Source organism: Heteronotia binoei, chromosome 3 (assembly GCF_032191835.1).
Source record: "Heteronotia binoei isolate CCM8104 ecotype False Entrance Well chromosome 3, APGP_CSIRO_Hbin_v1, whole genome shotgun sequence".
Taxonomy (NCBI): Eukaryota; Metazoa; Chordata; class Lepidosauria; order Squamata; family Gekkonidae; genus Heteronotia; species Heteronotia binoei.
The window spans coordinates 184,411,492-184,436,249 of NC_083225.1; the positions used below are offsets into that span (position 1 = coordinate 184,411,492).

Sequence of the window (24,758 nt, forward strand, 5' to 3'; positions counted from 1 at the left end):
TTGTGTGTTTAGAGCCCCTGACACCTGCTTGGCCCATGGGATTTTCCCAGCGCCGGAGAGAACGGGGCTCAGTCAAACCAAATACCAAATCCACCAGCCCTCTCCTTTGGGTGTGGAAGCCTGGCTCCTTCCTTCCATCCTGGTGCTTTGGCAAAATGAAACGCCAGTATGGTCTCAGGCCAGGAGGCCGGAATCTAGACATGGGCAGGAGTTCCGCATCTTATCGAATCCAAGCACGTTGCTGAATTCGACTGTGATAAACCATTGGTTTACTTGCAAGCAAGCCCCAAGTGGAGGAGAGCCAGTTTGGTGTAGTGGTTAAGTGCGTGGACTCTTATCTGGGAGAACCGGGTTTGATTCCCCCCTCCTCCACTTGCAGCTGCTGGAATGGCCTTGGAGCTTTCACAGGAGTTGTCCTTGAAAGGGCAGCTTCTGGGAGAGCTCTCTCAGCACCACCTAGGGCTGCCAAGTTCCCGGGTGGGGCGGGGGTTCTCCCGCCCTGGATGTCTCCAACCTGCCATCCCACAGTGGGCCGGTGGGGGGGATCTCCTCCCGACATCGCCGCAAGTGACATCATTGCGCTGGTGACGTTGCAAGCACCCCCAGTTTGCAATGTCACCAGCGCAATGTCACTTGCAATTGCCTAGTTTGCCTAGTGGCAGGGCAGCGCTGGGCAGCCCCGAGTGATGTTATGCACATGAGCATAACGTCATGGCGCTGGGTGACATTGCGCGCCGGCCACTCTAGGAGCTTCCGGGAAAACTCTATGGATTTTCCTGACGCTCTAGGAATTTGGAAAAAACCCCCCTCTATGGTACGAGTTCTCCAAATTGCTAGAACATCTGGGAAAACCATAAAGGTTTTTGGAAGCTCCTAGAATGGCCGGCGCGCGACACCACCAGCGCCATGACGTTATGCTCATGTGCATAACATCACTCGGGGCTGCCCAGCGCCACCCTGCCGCTAGGCAAACTAGGCAATTGCATAGGGTGCCAGCCTTCTGGGGGTGCTTAATTGTTATCAGTGCAGGCGCAGGGCGGAAGCAGAAGTTAGCCTTGCCTAGGGTGCTGCCAGACAGTCTAGGGCTGCCAGATTCTTTCTCCGCTTGGGAGTAGCTCCCAGTGTTTGAGATCAGATTGACTCCCGAGGAAGCATGCAAAGGAACGGTACAGAGCAGCTTCACCCCTGCTTAGCGTGTGCGAATCGTGTTTGCTCGGAGGTAAGCCCCATTTATTTCAATTCCATTTCCTGCCTTATAAGTATTGCAGGACAGATGCGTTCGTCTGAGGTAGGGCGGCTTGGTTCAGTCCAGGAGAGACCCCCAAGATTTTTGAAGTGAAGCTTTCCGAGAGTCATAGCTCCAGGGGTGGAATTCTAGCAGGAGCTCCTTTGCATATTAGGCCACACACCCCTGATGTAGCCAGTCCTCCAAGAGCTTACAAGGCTCTTTTTTGTAAGCCTTTGGAGGACTGGCTACCTCAGGGGTGTGTGGCCTAATATGCAAAGGAGCTCCTGCTAGAATTCCACCCCTGCATAGTTCCCTTTTGTCAGACAAAGCTTACACCTTGAGAATTTTGTTGGTGTGCAAGGTGCTACTGGATTTGAATCAAGCTGGTCCTTGGAAGTATTATTTCTTCATTCAGAGTACTTATATACCTTGCCTTTCTCCAAACAAAATCAGGTCCCAGGGCCCCATTACAATAACCAAATCACGTATTTTTATTTTATCTTGCTATAATAGATATTGTAGGTGAGTCTTCTCTGTTGCAGGGAAGGAATAGTGAGATATAAGAAGATCACACACAGGAAAAGAATAACAGGAGGAACTGGTTGGCCACTGTGAGACAGGATGCTGGACTAGATGGGCCACTGGTCTGATTTAGCAGGCCTCTTTTTATATTCTTGGCAGGGGAAGGCCTCGGCCTCTATGCCCTGTGGTTGGCCATCCAGAGGAACTGGTTGGCCACTGTGTGAGGCAGGATGCTGGACTAGATGGACCACTGGTCTGATCCAGCAGGCCTCTTTTTATATTCTTGGCAGGGGAAGGCCTCGGCCTCTATACCCTGTGGTTGGCCATCCAGAGGAATGGTTGGCCAATGTGTGAGACAGGATGCTGGACTAGATGGACCACTGGTCTGATCCAGCAGGCCTCTTCTGATGGACTCTGTCTCTGTGCCCTGTTGTTGGCTATTGAAGGCCAGCAAACTTAATTTCAACAAAATGGAGGTACTACCGGGATGGGGGAGGTTTGACTGAAGGATTGAGGCATCTCTTATTATGGATGAGGGTGAACTCCCCCTAAAGGAGCAGGTTTGTACCTTGGGGGTGTCACTGAACCCAAGCCTCTTACAGGATGCAGTGGTAGCCAGAGGTCTCACTATAGTGCAGAGGTGGCCAACGGTAGCTCTCCAGATGTTTCTTGCCTACAACTCCCATCAACCCCAGCCATTGGCCATGCTGGCTGGGGCTGATGGGAGTTGTAGGCAAAAAACATCTGGAGAGCTACTGTTGGTGTATGCCTTGGTAACATCTAGATTGGACTACTGCAATGTGTTCTGTGTAGGGTTGCCCTTGGAGACTGTCTGGAAGCGACAGTTGGTGCAGAATGCTGTGGCCAGAATACCTACTGCAGTGGATCGTTGGGACCATATCACTGCAGTCTTATTGCATCAACACTGGCTCCTAATTTGCTTGCAGGCCCAATTCAATGTCCTGCTGTTGACCTTTAAAACTCTCTATGGTTTGGGGCCAGCCTATCTTAAGGACCAACCACTCCCGTCTGAACCTAGCAGATCACTCTGGTCATCTTCGGTGGCCCTTCTTTGGGTCCCATCATCATCTGTGATGCTATACTAGCAGGGACCTGAAAAAGGATCTTTTTGGTTGTGGCACCATGACCAAAATCCAGGGAGGTTCTTGTGTCTCCTTCTATTGTCACCTTCTGCCAGTGGATGCAGACTTTTAAAATCTGGTTTGGTGTTCCTTCACTAACTCTCATTAGCCCCCTTTCCTGTTTGCATGCTTATGAAGGCTCAGTATGTCAGAGAGAGGCCAGAATATTTCTCTCTGAAGTCTCTTTTGCTTCAAATGTCCAGGGATCTTTTGTTTCAAGTGTGTGGGGGAGCATTTAGTACACAAATCTGACGTACTTTCATTCAGATAGATCCAAGTGGATAGCCGTGTTGGTCTAAAGCAGAGGTGGCCAAACTTGCTTAATGGAAGAGCCACATTGAATAAACATCAGGTGCTTGAGAGCTGCAAGACATGAACACCAGATGGGGTGTGGCTTACTATGCAAATGAGTTCCTGCTGGGCTTTTGGTACAGCCCTCCCCTTGGAATTACATTTGCCCTCCGGACAACAAAGATCCATTTTCCCTGGAGGGCACAGCTACTTTGGAGGGTAGAGTCTGGCACTCAGTGGGGTTGCCAACCTCCAGGTGAGGCCTGGAGTTCTGGAATAATAACGGGTCTCCAGACAACAGAGCCTCTGGGGTGGGAAATGTTAGCTCTGCAGTTTATGACATCATATCCAGGGCTTTTTTTTAGCAGGAATGCACAGGAACGCAGTTCCGCCTGGCCTGGCATCAGGGGGTGTGGCCTAATATGCAAATGAGTCCCTGCTGGACTCTTTTCTACAAAAAGCCCTGTGTGAAAAATGGTGATGTCAGGGGGTGTGGCCAAATACGCAAATGAGTTCCGGCTGGGCTTTTTCTACCCCAACCCCCCTGATAATATCCCATTTAAATTCACTCCCTCACCTTCAAATCTCCCCCAAACCCGGTGCTGGCAACCTAGTGGGAAATCACAGAAAGGAGGAAAAGCAGAAAGCAAAACAGATCGTCAATGAGGAAGCGCGGGATCACAGGAAGGAAAACGGGAAAGTGCAGGAAGGAAGGAAGAAAAAAAAGACAGAGAAAAGCTCCTTGCTTTTGACTTTCTTAAAGAGAAAAACTCCTGTACTTTAGCCTCGCGCCTGAATAAAAGTCTTAATCTGCAAAGCGTACACACAGAATAAATCCGGGCCTCCCGGAACCGGCTGGCAAAAGGCCGCTCGCCGGCCAGAGAAGGGTTAAGCAGTCCCCTCCGAGGGCTCGATCGATCCCTCCCTCCCTCGTGCGTCACCAGCTTCCTCCTCCTCTTCCCGGAGCTCCCCGGGGCGCGGGGGGAAGAGGCGTCGGCGAGAGCCGGGGAGCTGCAGGCTGGGTTCGGCGGGCTCTCTCCGGCGTCCGCCTCGGGGGACGCGGGCCAGGCGGATCGGGGCCGGAGGAGATGCATTAAAGACAAGCTTCCCCTTTTCTCTTGCAAAAAGCAGCGTCGCCAAGGGGAAACTCTTGCAACGAGGCGATGGCCGTGCAAGCGGCGACCCTGCACGCCCACCACCACCCCTTCGTCCCCTTCTGCTTCCCGGCGGGGCTGGGGGACTTCGGCGAGGCGGAGAAGGGCTACGACGACGGCGGGGGGCTTCTGCTCGGAGCAGGGGGCGGAGGAGGCGAGGCCGGGGGGGACTGCCGCGAAGCCACCCGCGACTTGCTCAGCTTCATCGACTCGGCCTCCAGCAACATCAAGCTGGCCCTCGACAAGCCGGTGAAATCCAAGCGGAAGGTGAACCATCGGAAGTACCTGCAGAAGCAGATCAAGCGCTGCACGGGCATGATCGGGGGAGGAGGAGGGGGCGGCCCGGCGGCTCCCGGGCCTCAGGACGCGCCGGTTATTAGCCCTAATAACAGCGTTAATAATAATAATAATAATAATACTAATAACAGCCCCGGGCAGCCGAGTATGAACAAGCGGACTTCTCCGACGGGGGCGCCGTCGGCCTCCACGTCGCCCCCCGGCGGCGGAGCGGCGCATTGCAAGGCGCCGGCCAAGCGCGAAGGCGGCACGTGGCAGAGCAAGAGCCTGGCCGCCCTCTTCGACTCGCTGCGGCAACAGCCGTCGGGCTTCGAGCTGGAGCGCCCCCTGGTGCCGGCGGGCGGCAGAGAAGGCGCGTCGGGGCCCTCCCCCAGCGGGAAGAAAGTGCCCCTTCGCAAACGCAACCTGCCGCCCTCCTTTTTCACCGAGCCCATCGCCTCCCGCTCGACGGCGCCCCCCAGCCCGGCTTTGAAAGACCCCGCCGGCCCGGAGGAGCTCTTCGACCTCCTGGCCGCCGCCGCCCCCGAGTTTGGAAACCTCCTGCCGGAGCAGCAGCAGCCGCTTTACCAGACGGGCAGCCGCCTGCAAGCGTCGTCGGAGCTGGGCGGGGAGTTCGAATCTCTGCCGCTGCTCCCCCACTTGATGTACCCCGAGCCTCCCCTGCGCCCCCTGCCGGCTCTTTACGCCGGACCGTCGGACCCTGCCGGGGCGGAGAGCAGCCCGACGGCTCACCTGCCTGCCTTCGCTCCCTTCTTCCCCGATTGCCCCCTGCCTCCTCCCCCAACCGTGCCCTATGACTATCCCGCAGGCTATGGCCGGGGGGCCACCTTATTTTAACCTTTAGAGGAAGGAGGAGAAGATGGGATTGAGTTTGGGAAAGGGGTGGGGGGGCTTGGCAGATTCCCCAAAAGGAGGGGATGAAAAGTTGGAGGTTAGTGGTGGGATCGAACCCTAGGACCCACTGCATACGGGGATGCGATGGCTTCCTTCCTTGCTTGGGTCCCAGGAATCCACTGGATCTTGCACATCAGATCAGCCTAAGGATCCTGGAGGTTTTTGGCTTTCCTCTCTGTGCAGGGAAAGGGGTGGGTGGGTTCCTTGTGAATTCTCTGCATTGTGCAGGGGGTTGGACTAGATGACCCTTGACACAATTGCCAGCTCTGTGTTTCTGTCAGATTAACTGGTTAAGGCTCACTATTTCCGATGACCCTTTCGCCCTGATCCTGTTGATTTTGAGAACTGTTCTGTGGGAGTTCGGTTAAGAGAGAGTGGAGGGAGCACCCAATTCCCAGCATTCTCTGGGGGAAACCACGGCAGTGGATGGAATGACACAAAACTGATCTAAGTTCGATTCCAGTGGAATCTTTTAAGACCAACACAGTTTAATTCTGGGCATCAGCTTTTGCGTGGGAGATCTGGGGGTGAGAGCCAGTTTTGTGTAGCGGTTAAGTGTGCGGACTCTTATCTGGGAGAACAGGGTTTGATTCCCCACTCCTCCACTTGCAGCTGCTGGAATGGCCTTGGGTCAGCCATAGCTCTGGCAGAGGTTGTCCTTGAAAGGGCAGCTGCTGGGAGAGCCCTCTCCAGCCCCACCCACCTCACAGGGTGTCTGTTGTAGGGGGGAGAAGATATGGGAGATTGTAAACCACGTCTGAGTCTCTGATTCAGAGAGAAGGGCGGGGTATAAATCTGCAGTCTTTAAATACAGACATTTGAACTTGTGCATGCACATGAAAACTTATATCCAGAATGAAACTTTGTTGGTCTTAAAGGTACCATTGGAATAAAACTTTGTTCCGTTGCTTCACCTGGTTAAAGTTATCGCCCTTCCCTAGTTTGCCAATAGCCCCGTGGCGCAGAGTGGTAAAGCTGCAGTCCTGCAGTCCAGGCTCTCTGCTCACGACCTGATTTCAATCCCGGGAGAAGCTGGTTTCAGGTAGCTGGGTCAGGTTGACTCAGCCTTCCATCCTTCCGAGGTCGGTCAAATAAGCACCCAGCTTGCCTGGGGGGAAAGTGTAGAGGACTGGGGAAGGCAATGGCAAACCACCCCATAAAAAGTCTGCCGTGAAAACTTCGTGAACGCAAGATCACCCCAGAGTTGGAAACGACTGGTGCTTGCACAGGGGACTACCTTTACCTTTAGTTCTCCAGTGACCACAGAAGTGCATTCAGTGGGTCGATGGTCCCCAAGGTTATGCAGTGGTCTTTTGGGGCTATCTTGGCCACAAGGATACCCACTGCTTCCTGGTTGATATGGAACTAGGATTGCCAACTCCAGGGTGGAGAGATTCTGGGAGATCTGGGGGTGGAGCCAGGGGAAGGTGGCATTAGGGGAGGAAAGAGACTTCAGCTGGGTATAATGCCATAGAGTCCACCCTCCAAAGCAGCTGCTTTCGTCAGGCAACTGATCTTGGTCATTTGGAGACCACTTTGTCACACTGGGAGATCTCCAGGTCCTGCTTGGCAGTTGGCAACCCTATGGAGCCCCGCTGATGGACATGTTTGTGTGTGAGCTGAGACCTGGAATACCCCCCAGCAGTTTGGTGTATAAAGGCAGTTTGGTGTAGTTAAGTGCACGGACTCTTATCTGGGAGAATTGGGTTTGATTCCCCACTCCTACACTTGCAGCTGCTGGAATGGCCTTGGGTCAGCCATAGATCTCGCAGAGTTCTCCTTGAAAGGGCAGCTGCTGTCCGAACTCTCTCAGCCCCACCCACCTCACAGGATGTCTGTTGTGGCGGGAGGAAGGTAAAGGAGATTGCAGGTTTCTCTGAGATTCAAAGTGGAGGGCGGGGAATAAATCCAGTATCACCTTCATCATCATCTTTTTCTTAAGTTGCAACAGGCATTGGGTTCTGTTCCATCCCGAGTCAAACAATCCCTGGAAAATCAGGATCTAAGTCAAGAAGTGTGAGGCATTTTTATGTTATTTGCAAGGTTCTAAAATTCAAAAAAAGTTAGACTCTGTTCTAATCTGGGGTCAAGTTAAATGTTTTCCTTTAAAGCAGGGGTGGAATTCTAGCAGGAGCTCCTTTGCATATTAGGCCACACCCCCTTGATGTAGCCAATCCTCCAAGAGCTTACAAAAAAGAGCCTTGTAAGCTCATGGAGGATTGGCTACATCGGGGTGTGTGGCCTAATATGCAAAGAAGCTCCTGCTAGAATTCCACCCCTTTACGTTAAAGCGTAAATGTCAACCATGGTAGGGGGGAAAGGGTCAGGAAGGGTCAGGGTCAGGAAGGAGGTGATAGGAAAGATCTCTGCCGGAGAGAGCTGCTGCCAGTCCGAGCGGGCAATTCTGACCGCAATGGACTGGTCATTTGATGGAGGAGAAGGCAATTTTATGTGTTCGTGGGAACAACAACTCAGACTAAAATAGTTGCTATTTACCCTAAAAATGTCACGCGTTGTTTGATCCGTGTTTATGCCCACGAAAAACGATGTGTTCTTCCAGACTTTTCCAAATGCCACCCACTGCTGGGGCTTCTTCGTGGAGGAGAACAGAGTGTTCTCTTTAACTCATTCTTGCCCTGCCGGTTGTCTGCTGGAAAACATCACCCCTAAATGGTTTTACCCTGGCTGGGGAGGTACCCCCCCCCCCAGGATACAAGCAACTTAGGGTTATTTTTTAAGCATCGGAAAGGATCAGGGAGTCGTGTTCCTCCTTGAAATTAAAAAGAACCCTGCAAGATCTGCAGCAACAGAATATATTGGAAGTCTGTAATGTTGCTTGTTCGTGGGAGTGGGATCAAGTTATTCTGTCCAGGGCTTGCTCGATGGAAACGATGAAAAGTTGGCCGTGATTCAGAATGGGGAGGATCCAGACGCGGGGGTAGCCAAACTGCGTCATATTGTGTGGCTCCCGAAGCCCCCCCCCCCACTCCATCGGCCAGCTTGGAGAAGGCATTTCTCTCCTTAATTCACGTCTCCAAGCCAGTGGCTTGGAGAATGCATTTAAAATTGCTTTCTTCCCACCTCCACCTCCCCCATCTATTTTGCTTCTTTCCCTGCTTCCTCCCTCCCTCTTATCTGGGAGAACCGGGTTTCCTCCCTCTTATCTGGGAGAACCGGGTTTGATTCCCACTCCTCCACTTGCAGCTGCTGGAATGGCCTTAGGTCAGCCATAGCTCTCATAGGAGTGTCGTTGAAAGGGCAGCTGCTGTAAGAGCTCTCTCAGCCCCACCCACCTTACAGGGTGTCTGTTGTGGGGGAGGAAGGTAAAGGAGATTATGAGCTGCTCTGAGATTCGGAGGGTGGGATATAAATCCAATATCTGCTTCTTATCTGGGAGAACCGGGTTTGACTCCCCACTCCTCCACTTGCAGCTGCTGGAATCGCCTTGGGTCAGCCATAGTTCTCCTTGAGTTGTCCTTGAAAGGGCAGCTGTTGTAAGAGCTCTCTCAGCCCCACCTACCTCACAGGGTGTCTGCTGTGGTGGTTGTGAGGAGGTAAAGGAGATTGTGACCGCTTTGAGACTCTGAGATTTAGAGTATAGGGCGGGATATAAATCCAATATCTTCATCATCTCCTTCCTTGAGGCTCTCAAACATCTGACATTCATGTCTTGCGGCTTTCAAGCATCTGACATTTTTTGTATGTGGCTCTTACATTTAAGTAAGTTTGGCCACCCCTTATCCAGAGTATGGAACATCTAATACATTTTGACCCACGTTTGAGTCCCTTTGCATGTTTAAGACCAGAAAACATAATACTGGGTATAAGGTTTGAAAGCTTACAGCCCAGAATTAAACTTTGTTGGCCTTAAAGATGCCACTGGACTCAAACTTTGTTCTGCTGCTTCAGAGGAGAGGTCGCCGAGCTTGCTCAACATAAGAGCCACAGAGAATAAACATCAAATGTTTAAGAGCTGCAAGACAGGAACATCAGGCGTTTGAGAGCCGCAAGACGTGAAGGAAGGGAGGGAGAAAGGAAGGCAAATAGATGGGAGAAGAGGTGGAAAGAAAGCAACTTTTAAGTTGAAATGCATCCTCCAAGTTACCAGCGTGCTCGGCTTGGAGAAGGGATTTAAAGACTGGGCAAGACTGGTGCTTGCACAGGGGACCTTTCCTTTCCAGCAGAGATATAAACTTTATAAAGGACACAGACAAACACAAGTAAAGATTTGTGTGGAAAAATCTTTAAAACATGCTTAAAACATTAGCATGGTTGGTCTTAAAGGTGCTTTCTTTGCATTTCTCCCATGCGATCCAGGGAACTGGGCAAAGGAAACCCTGGTTCTTTTCTTTCTTCCCCAGGGAACTAGGAAGGGGAGGAGCCTCAGCCAATAGAAGGAAAAGAGGTTTAGCTCAGTAGCTCTGCTATGTGATTGAAAGAGTCTGGCAAAGCATGCTATCCCTCCCCTCCTTTCCTCCCCAAGGAAGGAGCCTCAGCCAGTGGAGAAAATAAGAGGTTTTGCTCTGTACCGCCTGTGGTGTTGAACAAGCCTGGCAAAGCAAGCTATGATGCAGAAGGAAGCAAGAGAAAAGGAAGCATCCAGCCAGTTGCTCGGGGGCCTGATGGAAGCCCTCAGGGGGCCTGATTTGGCCCCTGGGCCGCATGTTTGACACCCCTGCATTAGAAGGAACTGTTAGCAGGTGATGTGAAAGACCTCTGCTTTACAGCCATCACTGCCAGTCTAGACAGTACTGTTCTTGGGAGACCAATGCTCTGCTTCAGTGTAAGGTGGTTTCTGTGGTTTCTTTGCAGTTCAGATGACTACTACCTTAGTTCACAAAAGTCAGTATTGTCTACTCAGACTGGCAGCAGCTCTCCAGGGTCTCAGTCCGAGGTCTTTAACATCATGTACTACTTGATCCTTTTAGTTGGAGGTGCTGGGGATAGAACCTGGGACCTTCTGCATGCCGAGCAGATGTCTTCCCAGTTAGCCGCAGCCATTCCAGCCTGCACAAGCTCCTTTAAGATTAATAGACACCCTCTGCCAGAAAGTTGTCACAGGGAAACCCCATTAAAATGCACAGCACGGATGGACTTGGATGAAGGTCATGTTCATATCCTGCTGGATCAGGCCCAAATGGGACTTACATGGTGCATTAAGTAGGGAAAAAAATGACAAAAAGGGCATCTTCGTAAACAGGCTGCGTTTTTTTTTGTATGTTTTTAAACACAAGACGCTTTTAAACCCTTTTTGAAAAGTTTTTTTCCCTCCTTAAAGGGTTGGATCCAACCAGCTTTTTTCCCTTGGTAAAAAAGAAAGTGGGTTCAAGTACCCTTTGACTACCAAAAAAAAAAAAAAAGTACGCCGGGTAGCATGGGATCTTCATGATCAAAACTCATGTGGAATTTGGGTAGAAGATGATATGGGAATTTGGGAAGAAGATATTGGATTTATATCCCACCCTATACTCTGAATCTCAGAGTGGTTACAATATCCTTTTACCTCCCCCCCCTCAACAACAGACACCCTGTGAAGGTAGGTGGGGCTGAGAGAGCTCTTACAGCAGCTGCCCTTTCAAGGACAACTCCTACGAGCGCTATGGCTAACCCAAGGCCATTCCAGCAGGTGCAAGTGGAGGAGTGGGGAATCAAACCTGGTTCTCCCAGATAAGAGTCCACGCACTTAATCACTATGCCAAGCTGGGAAAACAGGGAAGATTGAACAAAAACAGCTACTCTGATCCAACCCTGGGTTTGTTCCTCAAACCAGAGCTGGAGCAATTCTATACGAGAAGGTGAATGGGATTGACTGTCCAACCCAACTGCGAGCTTACCCATGACTGATGTTTTGGAGAAGATGTAGATCTGGGGCAGAACCTGAGGTTTGTTATGTGGCAAATGCCAAGGGAGGGGCTGTGGGTTGGTGGAAAAACTGCTTGGCATGCAGAAGTTCCCAGGCTTGATCTCCAGCTAAAAGGACCAGGTAGTAGGCGATGTGATGTGAAAGTTCTCGTAACTGAGATGCTGGGCAGCTGCTGCTGGTCCGAGTCGATGATACTGGTCTTTACGGGCCAAGGCAGCTTCAGTATATCGTCATGTGTGAATGAACCAAGGCATGCTAGGAAAGGGATAGATTATTCATCCTCCAGCCATTTGGGAATCTTTCAGGGGCGCTCATCTCTGACTTCCCTGGAATCCTGAAAAGATTGGACGCTTTCACACATGCTGAATAATGCCGTTTCGATCCGCTTCGGTGACCGTTTGCCAATTGGATTTTGCCATTTCGCACAGTTGCAAAGTGCCCTGAAAGTGGATTGAAAGTGCATTATTTAGTGGAAGTGCCCAGTGTCCTATACTACTGGCACAGGGGGAACACCTTTAAAGTGTGGAACCCCCTTAAGGAGGGACGAAGAGCTGTGAAGTGCAGGGATTGTGTAAGAGAGAGATCAAGGAGTGAGTAAGGGGAGGAGCCTGCTTCGGCAGGGAGGGCGGGATATAAATAAAATGTTGTTGGAGTCACAAGCAGTGTTTCCTCTAAGCTGAGTTAGCTCACAGATTTTTAGCCTCCAGCTCACACATTTTTTGTCTTGGCTCAGGAAGGATGATCCCAGAGCACACTAATTTATGTAGTAGCTCACAACTTTAAAGCTAGTAGCTCCCGACATTAATGCCAATAGCTCACCGTAGAATTTTTGCTCACAAGTTTCTGCAGCCTAGAGGGTCACAAGGACCCTTTGAAGTCCATTATAGATGGTTCCTCTACTTGAAACAGGGGTCCCCAACCTTTTTGAAACAGAGGTCCTCAACCTTTTTGACCTGCGGGCACATTTGGAATTCCAACATGGCACGGAGAGCGTATTAACAAAGTGTCTCCCACAAAATGGCTGCCTCAGGAGGCGGAGCCAGCCGCAAAATGGCTGCCACAGCTTAACTTCAACAACACAGTGCAGACCCATTTTTAAAAAAATCTGCACAGCCAATCAGATCTTCATAGTCAGAAGCCTGGCCCCGCCCACTCCTAAAAGCATTTGCTGGGAGCTGGAAAAGGTCTTGATTGGGTCACCATGTTGGGGACCCCTGACTTGAAACAGCAAGACACTGAATACGTCTGTTGAGGCACTCAACTCAGGATAACTCTTGGCTCTGGTCTGGCTTTTAATCGTGCACAATAACTACTGTTCTGGGTTTGGGGTGCGCACCCGCATTAAAAGACGCATCCAGCACCAGCGGGCTCCAGGTGAGCATGGAGATATGCGCAACGCATTTGGTTGCGCCTGCTTCCACCGCTGGATCTCTGCTGCTGGACAAGGGCGTGGGAGTTTACTATTTATACAATACGCTTAGAGATGGGATTTTGACACAAACAAATTTCATGACGTCGAGTGTGGTATACTAGTAACAGTTAAACGCTTTCTTGGGTTCCCCCCTCCCCCAAGTATCATAGCCTACTGAACTATGCTTCTGAACTATGCTTCTGGCATACCACCTCTGTGATTAAGTTTACTGTACACCATAAGATATAACTATTTAATCGCTCTGACTGTCGTTTTTTGCAGGATGTGATAACTCTGTGGTTGTGTTCTTTACGTCCCAATTTTCAATTAACCGTAGGCCAGTGCAGCTGGTAGAGATGTCTGATGTTCTCCAGATGTGACAGATGCTATATTTCTAAAGCAGCCGTGACTAATTGTAGGGGGCTCATTAAAAAGCCCCCCGCCCCACCCCTCCATTCTTTTCATGTAAAATCCTTTCCCCAACCCCTCTGTATAACGAGCATGGCTGGGATTTTTATACGAGGACACGGAACGAGAGCCAAGTTCATCGAAGCCGGCGAAAACGACGGATCGCCTCGTCCATGCTGTGACTATATCCTAGCTCCTTGGATGGTTTGCTTTAGAGTAGACCCTTTGACCCTCACCCAATCCCATGTATTTAACAACGTATCCAAGGATACTGCAAACAGCGATCCTGAGACGAGTAAATGATAACGATTTGCAAAATATCGGGGACAAAAATCAAACTGGACTAGCTCCGCCGATGCCGTTGGCGTCAACTCTCGGCGGGCTTTCTTCACGAATGCATTGGCATGGGAAGAAATGCCGTTGAGTCGTCTTGTGTATGGTATGATTTGATAATTAAGTTATGTTCATTAAAGTCTATGAGAAATCTGAAAAAAAGCTTTAGGGCATTTTGTACCTTAAAGGGATGTGTTTGTATATTTGCAGTACAGCGCCACTATAATACAGCTTATTACTTGCATTCTGTGTAGTGAGACCCGATAGATGTTGTGAGACCCGATAGATGTTGTTTACCTTGACTTCCAGAAAGCTTTTGATAAAGTTCCTCATCAAAGGCTCCTTAGAAAGCTTGAGAGTCATGGAGTAAAAGGACAGGTCCTCTTGTGGATCAAAAACTGGCTGAGTAAGAGGAAGCAGAGAGTGAGTATAAATGGGCAGTCTTCGCAGTGGAGGACGGTAAGCAGTGGGGTGCTGCAGGGCTCGGTACTGGGTCCCATCCTCTTTAACTTGTTCATAAATGATTTAGAGTTGGGAGTGAGCAGTGAAGTGGCCAAGTTTGCGGATGACACTAAATTGTTCAGGGTGGTGAGAACCAGAGAGGATTGTGAGGAACTCCAAAGGGATCTGTTGAGGCTGGGTGAGTGGGCGTCAACGTTGCAGATGCGGTTCAATGTGGCCAAGTGCAAAGTAATGCACATTGGGGCCAAGAATCCCAGCTACAAATACAAGTTGATGGGGTGTGAACTGGCAGAGACAGACCAAGAGAGAGATCTTGGGGTCATGGTAGATAATTCACTGAAAATGTCAAGACAGTGTGCGTTTGCAATAAAAAAGGCCAACGCCATGCTGGGAATTATTAGGAAGGGAATTGAAAACAAATCAGCCAGTATCATAATGCCTCTGTATAAATCGATGGTGCGGTCTCATTTGGAGTACTGTGTGCAGTTCTGGTCGCCGCACCTCAAAAAGGATATTATAGCATTGGAGAAAGTCCAGAAAAGGGCAACTAAAATGATTAAAGGGCTGGAACACCTTCCCTATGAAGAAAGGTTGAAACACTTAGGGCTCTTTAGCTTGGAGAAACGTCGACTGAGGGGTGACATGATAGAAGTTTACAAGATAATGCATGGGATGGAGAAAGTAGAGAAAGAAGTACTTTTCTCCCTTTCTCACAATACAAGAACTCGTGGGCATTCGATGAAATTGCTGAGCAGACAGGTTAAAACGGATAAAAGGAAGTTCTTCTTCACCCAAAGGGTGATTAACATGTGGAATTCACTGCCACAGGAGGTGGTGGCGTCCACAAGCATAGCCACCTTCAAGAAGGGGTTAGATAAAAATATGGAGCAGAGGTCCATCAGTGGCTATTAGCCACAGTGTGTGTGTGTGTGTGTATATATATATATATATATATATATATATATATATATATTTGGCCGCTGTGTGACACAGAATGTTGGACTGGATGGGCCATTGGCCTGATCTAGCATGGCTTCTCTTATGTTCTTATGTCTCTAGTGGCGCAGAGTGGTCAGCTGCGGTACTGCAGTCCAAGCTCTGCTCACGACCTGAGTTCGATCCCGGCGGAAGCTGGGTTCAGGTAGCTGGCTCAAGGTTGACTCAGCCTTCCATCCTGAGGTTGGTAAAATGAGTATCCAGCTTGCTGGGGGGGGGGGGAAGTGTAGATGACTGGGGAAGGCAAGGGCAAACCACCCTGTAAAACTGCTGTGAAAACTTCGTGATGTGACATCACCCTAGAGCCAGAAACGACTGGTGCTTGCACAGGGGACTACCTTGACTTTTAGTGTCTCTATGCAGTGGGATGGCACAAGGTTTCATCTCTTGTTGAGCAAAAGCCAGCTGAAAGGATCCAACCTGCCGTCTGCTCTAGGCACTCTCTTGTTGCTGCTGCTCAAATGTTCTTTTCACAACTTCTCACAAGTGATCCGAAGTGACTCATTAAACAGCTATTTTATCGAGATTCCTTTAGCAGGAGAGAAAGGTCAGCGGTCTCGTGAAATCCTTTCCGAAACAAAAGCTATGGAGCCATAACAAAGGCAGTTCAGCAGTGATCTAAATACAGGCGAGGTCCGCAGTCTTTTTGAGCCTGTGGGACACCTTTGGAATCTTGGCACAGGGCGGTGGGTGTGACCACAAAATGGCTACTGTGAGAGACAGAGCCCGCCACAAAACGTCAGAGAGTGGGGTTGTGCACAATTCTAACAGGAACTTTTAAACAGTTCAAACCAAAGCTCTGCTTTATGAAGAAGGCGGCTGAAAAAGACTGCAGATTTATACCCTGCCCTTCTCTCTGGATCAGAGACTCGGAGCAGCTTACAATCTCCTATATCTTATCCCCCCACAACAGACACCCTGTGAGGTGGGTGGGGCTGAGAGAGCTCTTCCAGAAGCTGCCCTTTCAAAGACAACTCCTGCGAGAGCAATGGCTGACCTTAGGCCATTCCAGCAGCTGCAAGTGGAGGAGAGGGGAATCAAACCCGGTTCTCCCAGATAAGAGTCTGCACACATAACCACTACACCAAACTGGATGCCTGTTAAAATGAAGAAGATGGGTTGGTTTTATACTCTGCCCTTCGCTGCCTGAGCAGCTTACAGTCTCCCTTCCTCTCCTCACAACAGGCACCCTATGAGGTAGGTGGGGCTGAGAGAATTCGGAGAGAACTGACTGGCCCAAGGTTAGCCAGGTGGCTGCATGTGGAGGAAGAGTTGGGAATCCAGATTAGAGTCTGCTGCTCTTAAACACCCTACGCCAAGCTGGCTCTTTTAAAGTATTTTCTTGCATATACACAGCTTGCCTTCAGCCTAGGGTGACCAACCTCAAGGCAGTGCCGCCGAAAAAATCCCCATCAAATATTATGTAACTATTAGTCCTGTCTCCAAAGTGAATGTTACAATATAGCAGCTTTCATCACATATCATGTAGAAACATTCAGTTAATTGCAAACATAGAAACATTCAATACACAAGTAACCTCTGTGGCCGAGAAACATGCATTAAGCTGAAAGCTTCCCCGTGGAAGAGCCCCGTGGCGCAGAGTGTTAAAGCTGCTGTACTGCAGTCCTAAGCAATGCTCACGACCTGAGTTCGATCCCCAGCAGAAGCTGGGTTTTCAGGTAGCTGGCTCGAGGTTGAATCAGCCTTCCATACTTCCGAGGTCGGTAAAATGAGTACCCAGCTTGCTGGGAGGAAAGTGTAGATGACTGGGGAAGGCCATGGCAAACCACCCTGTAAAAAGTCTGCCGTGAAAACGTGAAAGCAACGTCGGCCCAGTTGGAAACGACTGATGCTTGCACAGGGGACCTTGCCTTTTCTTTCCTTCCCCAGCTCGATATAGCAAACAAAACAGTGCTAAAAATGTTCCTTACAAAACAAAGCAACTTGCTCAATAGTAATGTCCATTCAATGACTCCTTATTTGAACTAGTGTAGATGATCTCTTCTAAACAGAGGATGGATGGTAAGAACATAAGAGAAGCCATGTTGGCATCAGGCCAGCGGCCCATCAAGTCCAACACTCTGTGTTACACAGTGGCAAAAAATTTTATATACACACATACACTGTGGCTAGCCACTGATGGACCTGTGCTCCATATTTTTATCTAAACCCTTCTTGAAGGTGGCTATACTTGTGGCCGCCACCACCTCCTTTGGCAGTGAATTCCACATGTTAATCACCCTTTGGGTGAAGAAGTACTTCCTTTTATCCGTTTTAACCTGTCTTGCTCAGCAATTTCATCGAATGCCCACGAGTTCTTGTATTGTGAGAAGGGAGAAAAGTACTTCTTTCTCTACTTTCTCCATCCCATGCATTATCTTGTAAACCTCTATCATGTCACCCCCGCAGTCGACGTTTCTCCAAGCTAAAGAGTCCCAAGCGTTTCAACCTTTCTTCATAAGGAAAGTTGTTCCAGCCCTTTAATCATTCTAGTTGCCCTTCTCTGGACTTTCTCCAATGCTATAATATCCTTTTTTAGGTGCGGCGACCAGAACTGCACACAGTACTCCAAATGAGACCGTACCATCGATTTATACAGGGGCATTATGATACTGGCTGATTTGTTTTTAATTCCCTTCCCTAATAATTCCCAGCATGGCGTTGGCCTTTTTTATTGCAAAATGCACACTGTCTTGACATTTTCAGTGAGTTATCTACCATGACCCCAAGATCTCTCTCTTGGTCAGTCTCTACCAGTTCACACCCCATCAACTTGTATTTGTAGCTGGGGTTCTTGGCCCCAATGTGCATTACTTTGCACTTGGCCACATTGAACCGCATCTGCCATGTTGACGCCCACTCACCCAGCCTCAACAGATCCCTTTAGAGTTCCTCACAATCCTCTCTGGTTCTCACCACCCTGAACAATTTAGTGTCATCCGCAAACTTGGCCACTTCACTGCTCTCACTCCCAACTCTAAATCATTTATGAACAAGTTAAAGAGCATGGGACCCAGTACCCGAGCCCTGCGGCACCCCACTGCTTAGCGTCTTCCACTGCGAAGACTGCCCATTTATACTCACTCTCTGCTTCCTATTACTCAGCCAGTTTTTGATCCACAAGAGGACCTGTCCTTTTACTCCATGACTCTCAAGCTTTCTAAGGAGCCTTTGATGAGGAACTTTATCAAAAGCTTTCTGAGAAAGGGGTGGTACGCGTCAATGTAAACAAACCAACGACTTAGCTTGCCCTTTCTTCCTACTGTTTGCTGTTCTTGTTATCTATTTTGGTTATGGGGTAGGGGAAGCATGACCCACCAAGTAACTCTTCTCTATCATCCCCATTACAGTGCTATTGTTTACGGCAGGGGTGGCCAAACTGAGGCTCAGGGGCCACATGTGGCTCTTTCTCACATACTGTGTGGCTCTTGGAGAATGCATTTAATGTTAAAGTTGCTTTCTTTCCACTTCCTCACGCTCTCTTCCCTCCCCCCATCTATTTTCCTTCCTTCCTTCCTTCCTTCCTTCTCTTCCTTCCTTCCTTTCCTTCCTTCCTTCCTTCCTTCCTTCCTTCCTTCCTTCCTTCCTTCCTTCCTCCCTCCCTCCCTCCCTCCCTCCCTCAAACATCTGATATTTATTCGATGTGGCTTTTACATGAAGCGCGTTTGGTCACCCCTGCTTTATGGTATCCTGATGGTTGCCTTTAGCTGTTCGCTTTATTTCAAGTCAAACCAAATGACTGCAACAGCTATTCGGAGGATTAACCGATGAGACTTCAAATACTATGTACTGAGCAAAATCGGGGAAAACTTCATGTCCTTATTATGAAACTCATTGGCTCATTTCTTGGGAATTATTTTTGGCCAGAGAGAACTTTTTGCTGGAGATGGAAAAGGCAAACGGGACGTCTTCGATATAAGTCCTCTGGTGCCACCAAGTGGCTTGCTTGAAGCAGCACTCCATGCTCCCTTTATTTTAATCACCAGGCTTTACATTATGAGGTTAGCTACTCAGATATATTTTGAACGTATTTGCTGACTATGAAAAGAGCACACGGTGGCTGCTGAAAAGGACAATCCTACGTCAAGTCTCCCTCCCACAATTCCCAGTTCTGATGCCATTTCCTTGCCACAGTGACAGCCAATGACATTGAGTGGGAGTGAGGAGAAAGCGAAGTATAATGATGTTAGGATATCGGACAGTCATCAGAGAGCCAGTGGGGTGTAGTGGTTAAGAAGAAGAGTTGGTTTTATACCCCAGCTTTCACTACCCAAGAAGGAGTCGCAGAGTGGCTAACAATCACCCTCCCTTCCTCTCTCCCCACAACAAACACCCTGTGAGGCAGATGGGACTGAGAGAACTCTGAGAGAACCGCTCTTGAGCGAACAGCTCTGAGACAACCAGCTGGCTGCATGTGAGGAGAAAGGAAATCAAACCCATTTCCTAGTTTAGAGTCTGCTGCTCTTACCCATGCTGGTTTTGAGTGTCAGCCTGTAATCTGGAGAATCAGGTTTGATCTCCTATTCCTCCACAAGCAGCCTGCTGGGTGACTTTAGGCTAGTCATGAGCTCTCTCAGCCTCCACCTACCTCACAGGGTGTTTGTTGTGGGGGGAGAGGAAGGGAGGGTGATTGCAACCTGCTCTGAGACTCCTTCAGGAAGTGGGAAGTGGGGTACAAAAACCAACTCTTCTTCATTGAGCCAGAAACAGAAACTATACATTTTATGGTGTGGATCTGAACCTGAGAATTTATGTACTGTGGCTCTGTGAAGCAGCTTTAGAGAGAGACCACAATGTAAGTGACTAGGTACCGATATATAATCGGAAAAGTTACAAAAAAATCACCGGTCAGCAATAAATATTCACACTCTCTATGTGTGCACATGCATTTGATTTAGGGCAATATAAGACAAAAGAAGACAACGGAACAATAAGGTATTTGTACTTCCCCAAATGCACTTCAAAGTTTCTACATAGGAAACAGCCTTATCCAAGTTCATAAATAAGTGCTGGAGGGTGGAGTCCTTAAAGCAGGGGTGTCGAAGTCATTTGTTATGAGGGCCGGATTTGACATAAATGAGACCTTGTCAGGCTGGGCCACGTGTGGCATAAAATGTAATGCCAGGTAGCGGACATATAAACTTTATAAAGGACGCAGACACACAATTAAAGATTTTTTTAACTTAAAATAAAACATGCTTAGAATATTAGCCCGCTTGCAATATTTTGTTTCACAGTCCTCTGATAAATGTCACCTCTTGTGATGAATTATTGCATCAAAACTGCAGGCAATGTCTGTGCTGTACCAGTCTTGAATATGTGCTGTTCAGGTGTGCACATCTGTAAGTTACTTTTGACTCATTGACATTCATTACAGACATCTCATGGTCAGTGCTTTGAGCCTAAGACCCAGGAGGAACATGAAGCGGCTGGGCATTGTGAGCTTTTGTACAGAAGTTGCTTCACGCACTAGTCAGGAACATGTGAAGGCACCATGGCACAGATTGAGGGCTATGTGCTCGTCTACAAAACAATAATTTCCCCAAGAAAAATGCCTACAACTAAAAAAAAAATACAACTCCCCCCCCCCCCCCAAAAAAAAAACTACTACAAGAACAGAAAGACAGCCATGTACAGTGGTCAGTATCAGTCTACTATCTGGGAAGTCTAAATCAAGACCCCCAATCAAAGGAAATGTGAAAGAAAAATTAAGGAAAATTTGCTGGGTAAACCTGGGGTGGAACACACTCTCAGCCTAATTTTGATATTTCTTTTCTAAATAGTTCACATGCTTTCCTATTGAGAAAAGACTGGAGGGCATGAGTACAGTGAAAAAGAGGAGGGGAACCCAGTTACACCCATAACAAGCCCAACAAACTCTCTTTCTCTGTAGCAAGGCAAAAAACTCATACCTTCACTAAAATGTTGCTAGCCACAGTGTCACAGTGTGTGTATATATATATTTTGGCCACTGTGTGATACAGAGTTTTGGACTGATGGGCCATTGGCCTGATCCAACATGGCTTCTTTATGTTCTTATGTTTTCTTCCTTTCACACCCATCGTTTCCTTGCAGAAATGCTTTTAAAGCAGGGATGTCGAATTCATTTGTTATGAGGGTCTGAATATGACATAAATGAGACCAGGTTGGGCTGGGCCATGGGTGCTCTTATTTAAGATTAGGCAGCAGAGATATAAACTTTATAAAGGACACAGGCAACACAATTAAAGATTATTATTTTTATTTTAAAACATAAAACATCAGCACTAGTTGGTCTTAAAGGTGCTTTCTTTATATTTCTCCCATTGGGAGCCAAGGAACTGGGCAAAGGAAGCTCTGGCTCTTTCCTTCCTTCCCCTGGGGACCAGGAGGGGGAGGAGCCTCAGCCAATAGAGGAAGGGAGGCTTGGCTCAGGAGCTCTTGCTGTGCAATTGAGAGAGCCTGGCAAAGCAAGCTCTCCCTCCCCCCTTCCTCCCCAAAGGAGGAGCCTTAGCCAACAGAGAAAAATAGAGGTTTTGCTCTGTAGCTCCTGTGCGATTGAGCAAGCCTGGGAAAGCAAGCTGTGATGCAGAAGGAAGCAAGAGAGAGGGAGATGGAAGCAGACAACAGCCAATTTCTCAGGGGCCTGATAGGAGCTGCATGTTTGACACCCATTTTAAAGGGCAATGATGAGCAGAGGTAGCCAGAGTTGTGATAGGAACAAGGCAACTATGGAATATGCTTGACTGGAGAAGCTCGTTTAGGCCCAGGAAGCTCATTTGTGCTGGAGTTCCACGTGAACATTAGAACCTGTCTCTTCTTTACAGTGCTGCTTTTAACGGGCGATGATGAGTGGAGTTAGATGGGTAATGGGAACAAGATTGCTATGGAATATGCTTAACTGGAGAAGCTTGTTTGGCAAAGTGGCTCCTTTTTGCTGGAGCTTCTTTATGCTGAGCGTAAATATATATATATATATATTAGTTACTAGATTCTTTTTAGTCGCCAATCACCTAAAGGGTCTCATGGTGACTTACAATATTAAAACCAATAAGATAAAATGCAGCATAGAAACAAATAAATATAAAATATTTATATTAAATATTAAGAAGAAGAAGAATATAGATTTATACCATGCCCTTCTCTCTGAACCAGAGTCTCAGAGCGGCTTACAATCTCCTTTATCTTCTTCCCCCACAACAGACACCCTGTGAGGTAAATGGGGCTGAGAGAGCTCTCCCAGAAGCTGCCCTTATAAGGACAACTCCTGCGAGAGCTATGGCTAACCCAAGGCCATTCCAGCAGGTGCAAGTGGAGGAGTGGGGAATCAAACCCGGTTCTCCCAAATAAGAGTCGCACACTTAACCACTACACCAAACTGGCTCTCACGGCTCTCACCATACCACTATTAAAAACAGTCAAACAAAGCCCCCCTGTAAACAATTCAGCTTTGCATGCCCTGCAGGAACTAAATAAGTCCAGCAGGGTATGGAGGTCATCCAAGAGTGCATTCCACAGGGTAGGGGCCACAACTGAGCAGGCCCTTTACTTAATGACAGCTACTGAGCCATCTTGGGACCAGGCCCCTGCAAGAGGACCCTAGATGACGACTGAAGGAATGCTGGGGATCTAACGTGAGAGGCAGTCCCATAGGTATGAGGGTCCCAGACAGGGGTCATTTTGTAGAAAAATACGTGGTGGAGCTCATTAGCATACTCATTAGCATATGCCCCCCAGCCAAAAGCAACCGAATGCAAGAAAGGAGAGCCCTGGGCAAGCAAGGCCTGCTTGGGCTGGCTAGAGATCCAGCCAGCCCAAGCAGGCCTCACTCACCTGGGGCTCTCCTGGGCTCCCTCCCCAGTCAAAAGCCAGCAAGCCACCCGTCACCTAAAATCATATAAGAAGTGGAGAAAGGGGTGGTGTGGGCTTATCCAGGTGTTAATGAGGGCTGCCAGGGGTGTAGCAAAGCCCCAGGTGCTGGCTGGTTGTCCGCCTCTCCCAACCCAGGGCTTGTTATGCAACGGCACCTACTATTCAATGGAGAAGGTAGGTTGGTGGGGAGGAAGAAGGGAACGCTCAGAAAGGTTCAGGAGCTGTGCTCCTGTGAGCCCCTGCTGAATCTGAGGCCTGGTCCCAGATCGTTAAGGGCTTTATAGGTTAGCATCAGCAACTTGAATTAGATCTGGAGGCTATTTGGTAGCCAGTGCAGCTGCTGCAGAATTGGAGTGATATGAGCCGATCACGATATTCAGTCAGCTACCTGGCATCTGACTGAATACCCTGCAGTTTCTGAAGCCTTTTCACAGGTAGCCCCAGGGGTGGAATTCTAGCATATTAGGACACACACCCCTGATGTAGCCAATCCTCCAAGAGCTGACAAAAAAAGAGCTTTGTAAGCTCTTGGAGGATTGGCGACAGCAGGGGGTGTGGCCTAATATGCAAAAGAGATACTGCTAGAATTCCGCCCCTGTGTAGCCCTACGTGGAGCAAATTGCAGTAGTCCAACCTGGAGGTGACTCTTGCACGGGTCAAAGTGGCAAGGTTTGACCCAGAAATGAGGAGCCAGCTGGTGGCCTGGCAATAGGTGAAAAAGTGCCGACTGTGCTGCCATGGGCACTTGTTTATCCAATGACCGTGCAGAATCCAAGCACACCCCCGACGCTCTTTTGAGCATCTACAGCTGCCAACTGGACACCATCAAGTCTGTCGCAGGGAGAGGAAGGGAAGGTGATTGGTAAGCTGCTCAGAGACTCCCAGGGAAGGGCAGGGTATAACTCCAAACCTTCTTCATCCTTCACTATCCAACGCATTTTTTTTTTAGCTGCATTGACATACTCAAATAAGGGATACTAGCTGTTATCTCATTGCATATACTGAACCCATCTCCCACTGTATTTTAATGTATTTTGCTTCAAATGGCTGTGTACAGACTTTGGGCCTACTCAGAGACAGCCTCTAAAGTCGGACAATAACATCTGCCTCCTATCCCCATCCTGCACTCACCTCGTCCTCTAGGTTAATCCACCCAGCCCAAAAAAACCTACCACTTCGGAAGCGGTCACAAATTTTTGGGCCGGCCACCAGTCACTTCCACGGCTGTTTGGAAGGGGAAGGGTGCACACGAGGCGACTTGGCTGTGTGGAAGAGCTTTTTTTTTTCTTTACTGCCAGTCAGAGCACTTAAAAAACAAACAAACCCCAGAGTAGGGACTTCTGAGGCACCTCCCTGTGTGGAGGCATCCGGCCGCCTCAGGAATGGGACTGTGTGGAGGCTCAGGATGGCTTTTTTTGAGCTGTCCTGCTTTCAGTTACCTCCCAGCTGCCCCAGAATGCCTGTTTGTTCTCAGCCTATATGTATGTTACATGTTAAAAGGTAAATTAGTTGGATGGGAAAACTTCTGCGAAAGGAATGCCCTTAGTTTGACCCAGGCTTATAAACAATAGAGAGATTAGCAGACATCCTCCATTTTGACATGTTACTGTGTTATTAGTTTCTCACGCTCATGCTACCCAGATCAAAGGTTTACTCCTTTTGTTAATTTTACTATTCTGTCACTGGATTTTAAATTTGTAACATTTTGCATCCTAAACCACTGCCTACAAGCTATATGTAGCTCTGCTTGCGGTATCTGATTTCTCGTCTGAAGGAGTGTGCTAGAGCACACGAAAGCTTCCGTTCTGAATAAATCTTTAGAGTGATTAGCAGACATTCTCACATTGTGACATGTTGCTGTTTTATTGGTTTCTCACGCTCATGCTTGTTAATGTCACTATTCAAG

At 48.7% G+C, this 24,758-nt stretch overlaps 2 protein-coding genes across 2 annotated transcripts in view; both read left to right on the top strand.

The window, feature by feature from the left end:
- The window catches only part of PRCP (prolylcarboxypeptidase), a 254,800-nt gene that overhangs the window by 124,463 nt on the left and 105,579 nt on the right, over positions 1-24,758 (top strand). The window lies entirely within an intron of this gene.
- LOC132569014 (protein FAM181B-like) lies at positions 4,347-5,471 on the top strand. The gene is made up of 2 exons (XM_060235198.1): positions 4,347-4,709; positions 4,791-5,471. The coding sequence occupies exons 1-2, from the start codon at positions 4,347-4,349 to the stop codon at positions 5,469-5,471; spliced, it is 1,044 nt and encodes a 347-aa protein (XP_060091181.1).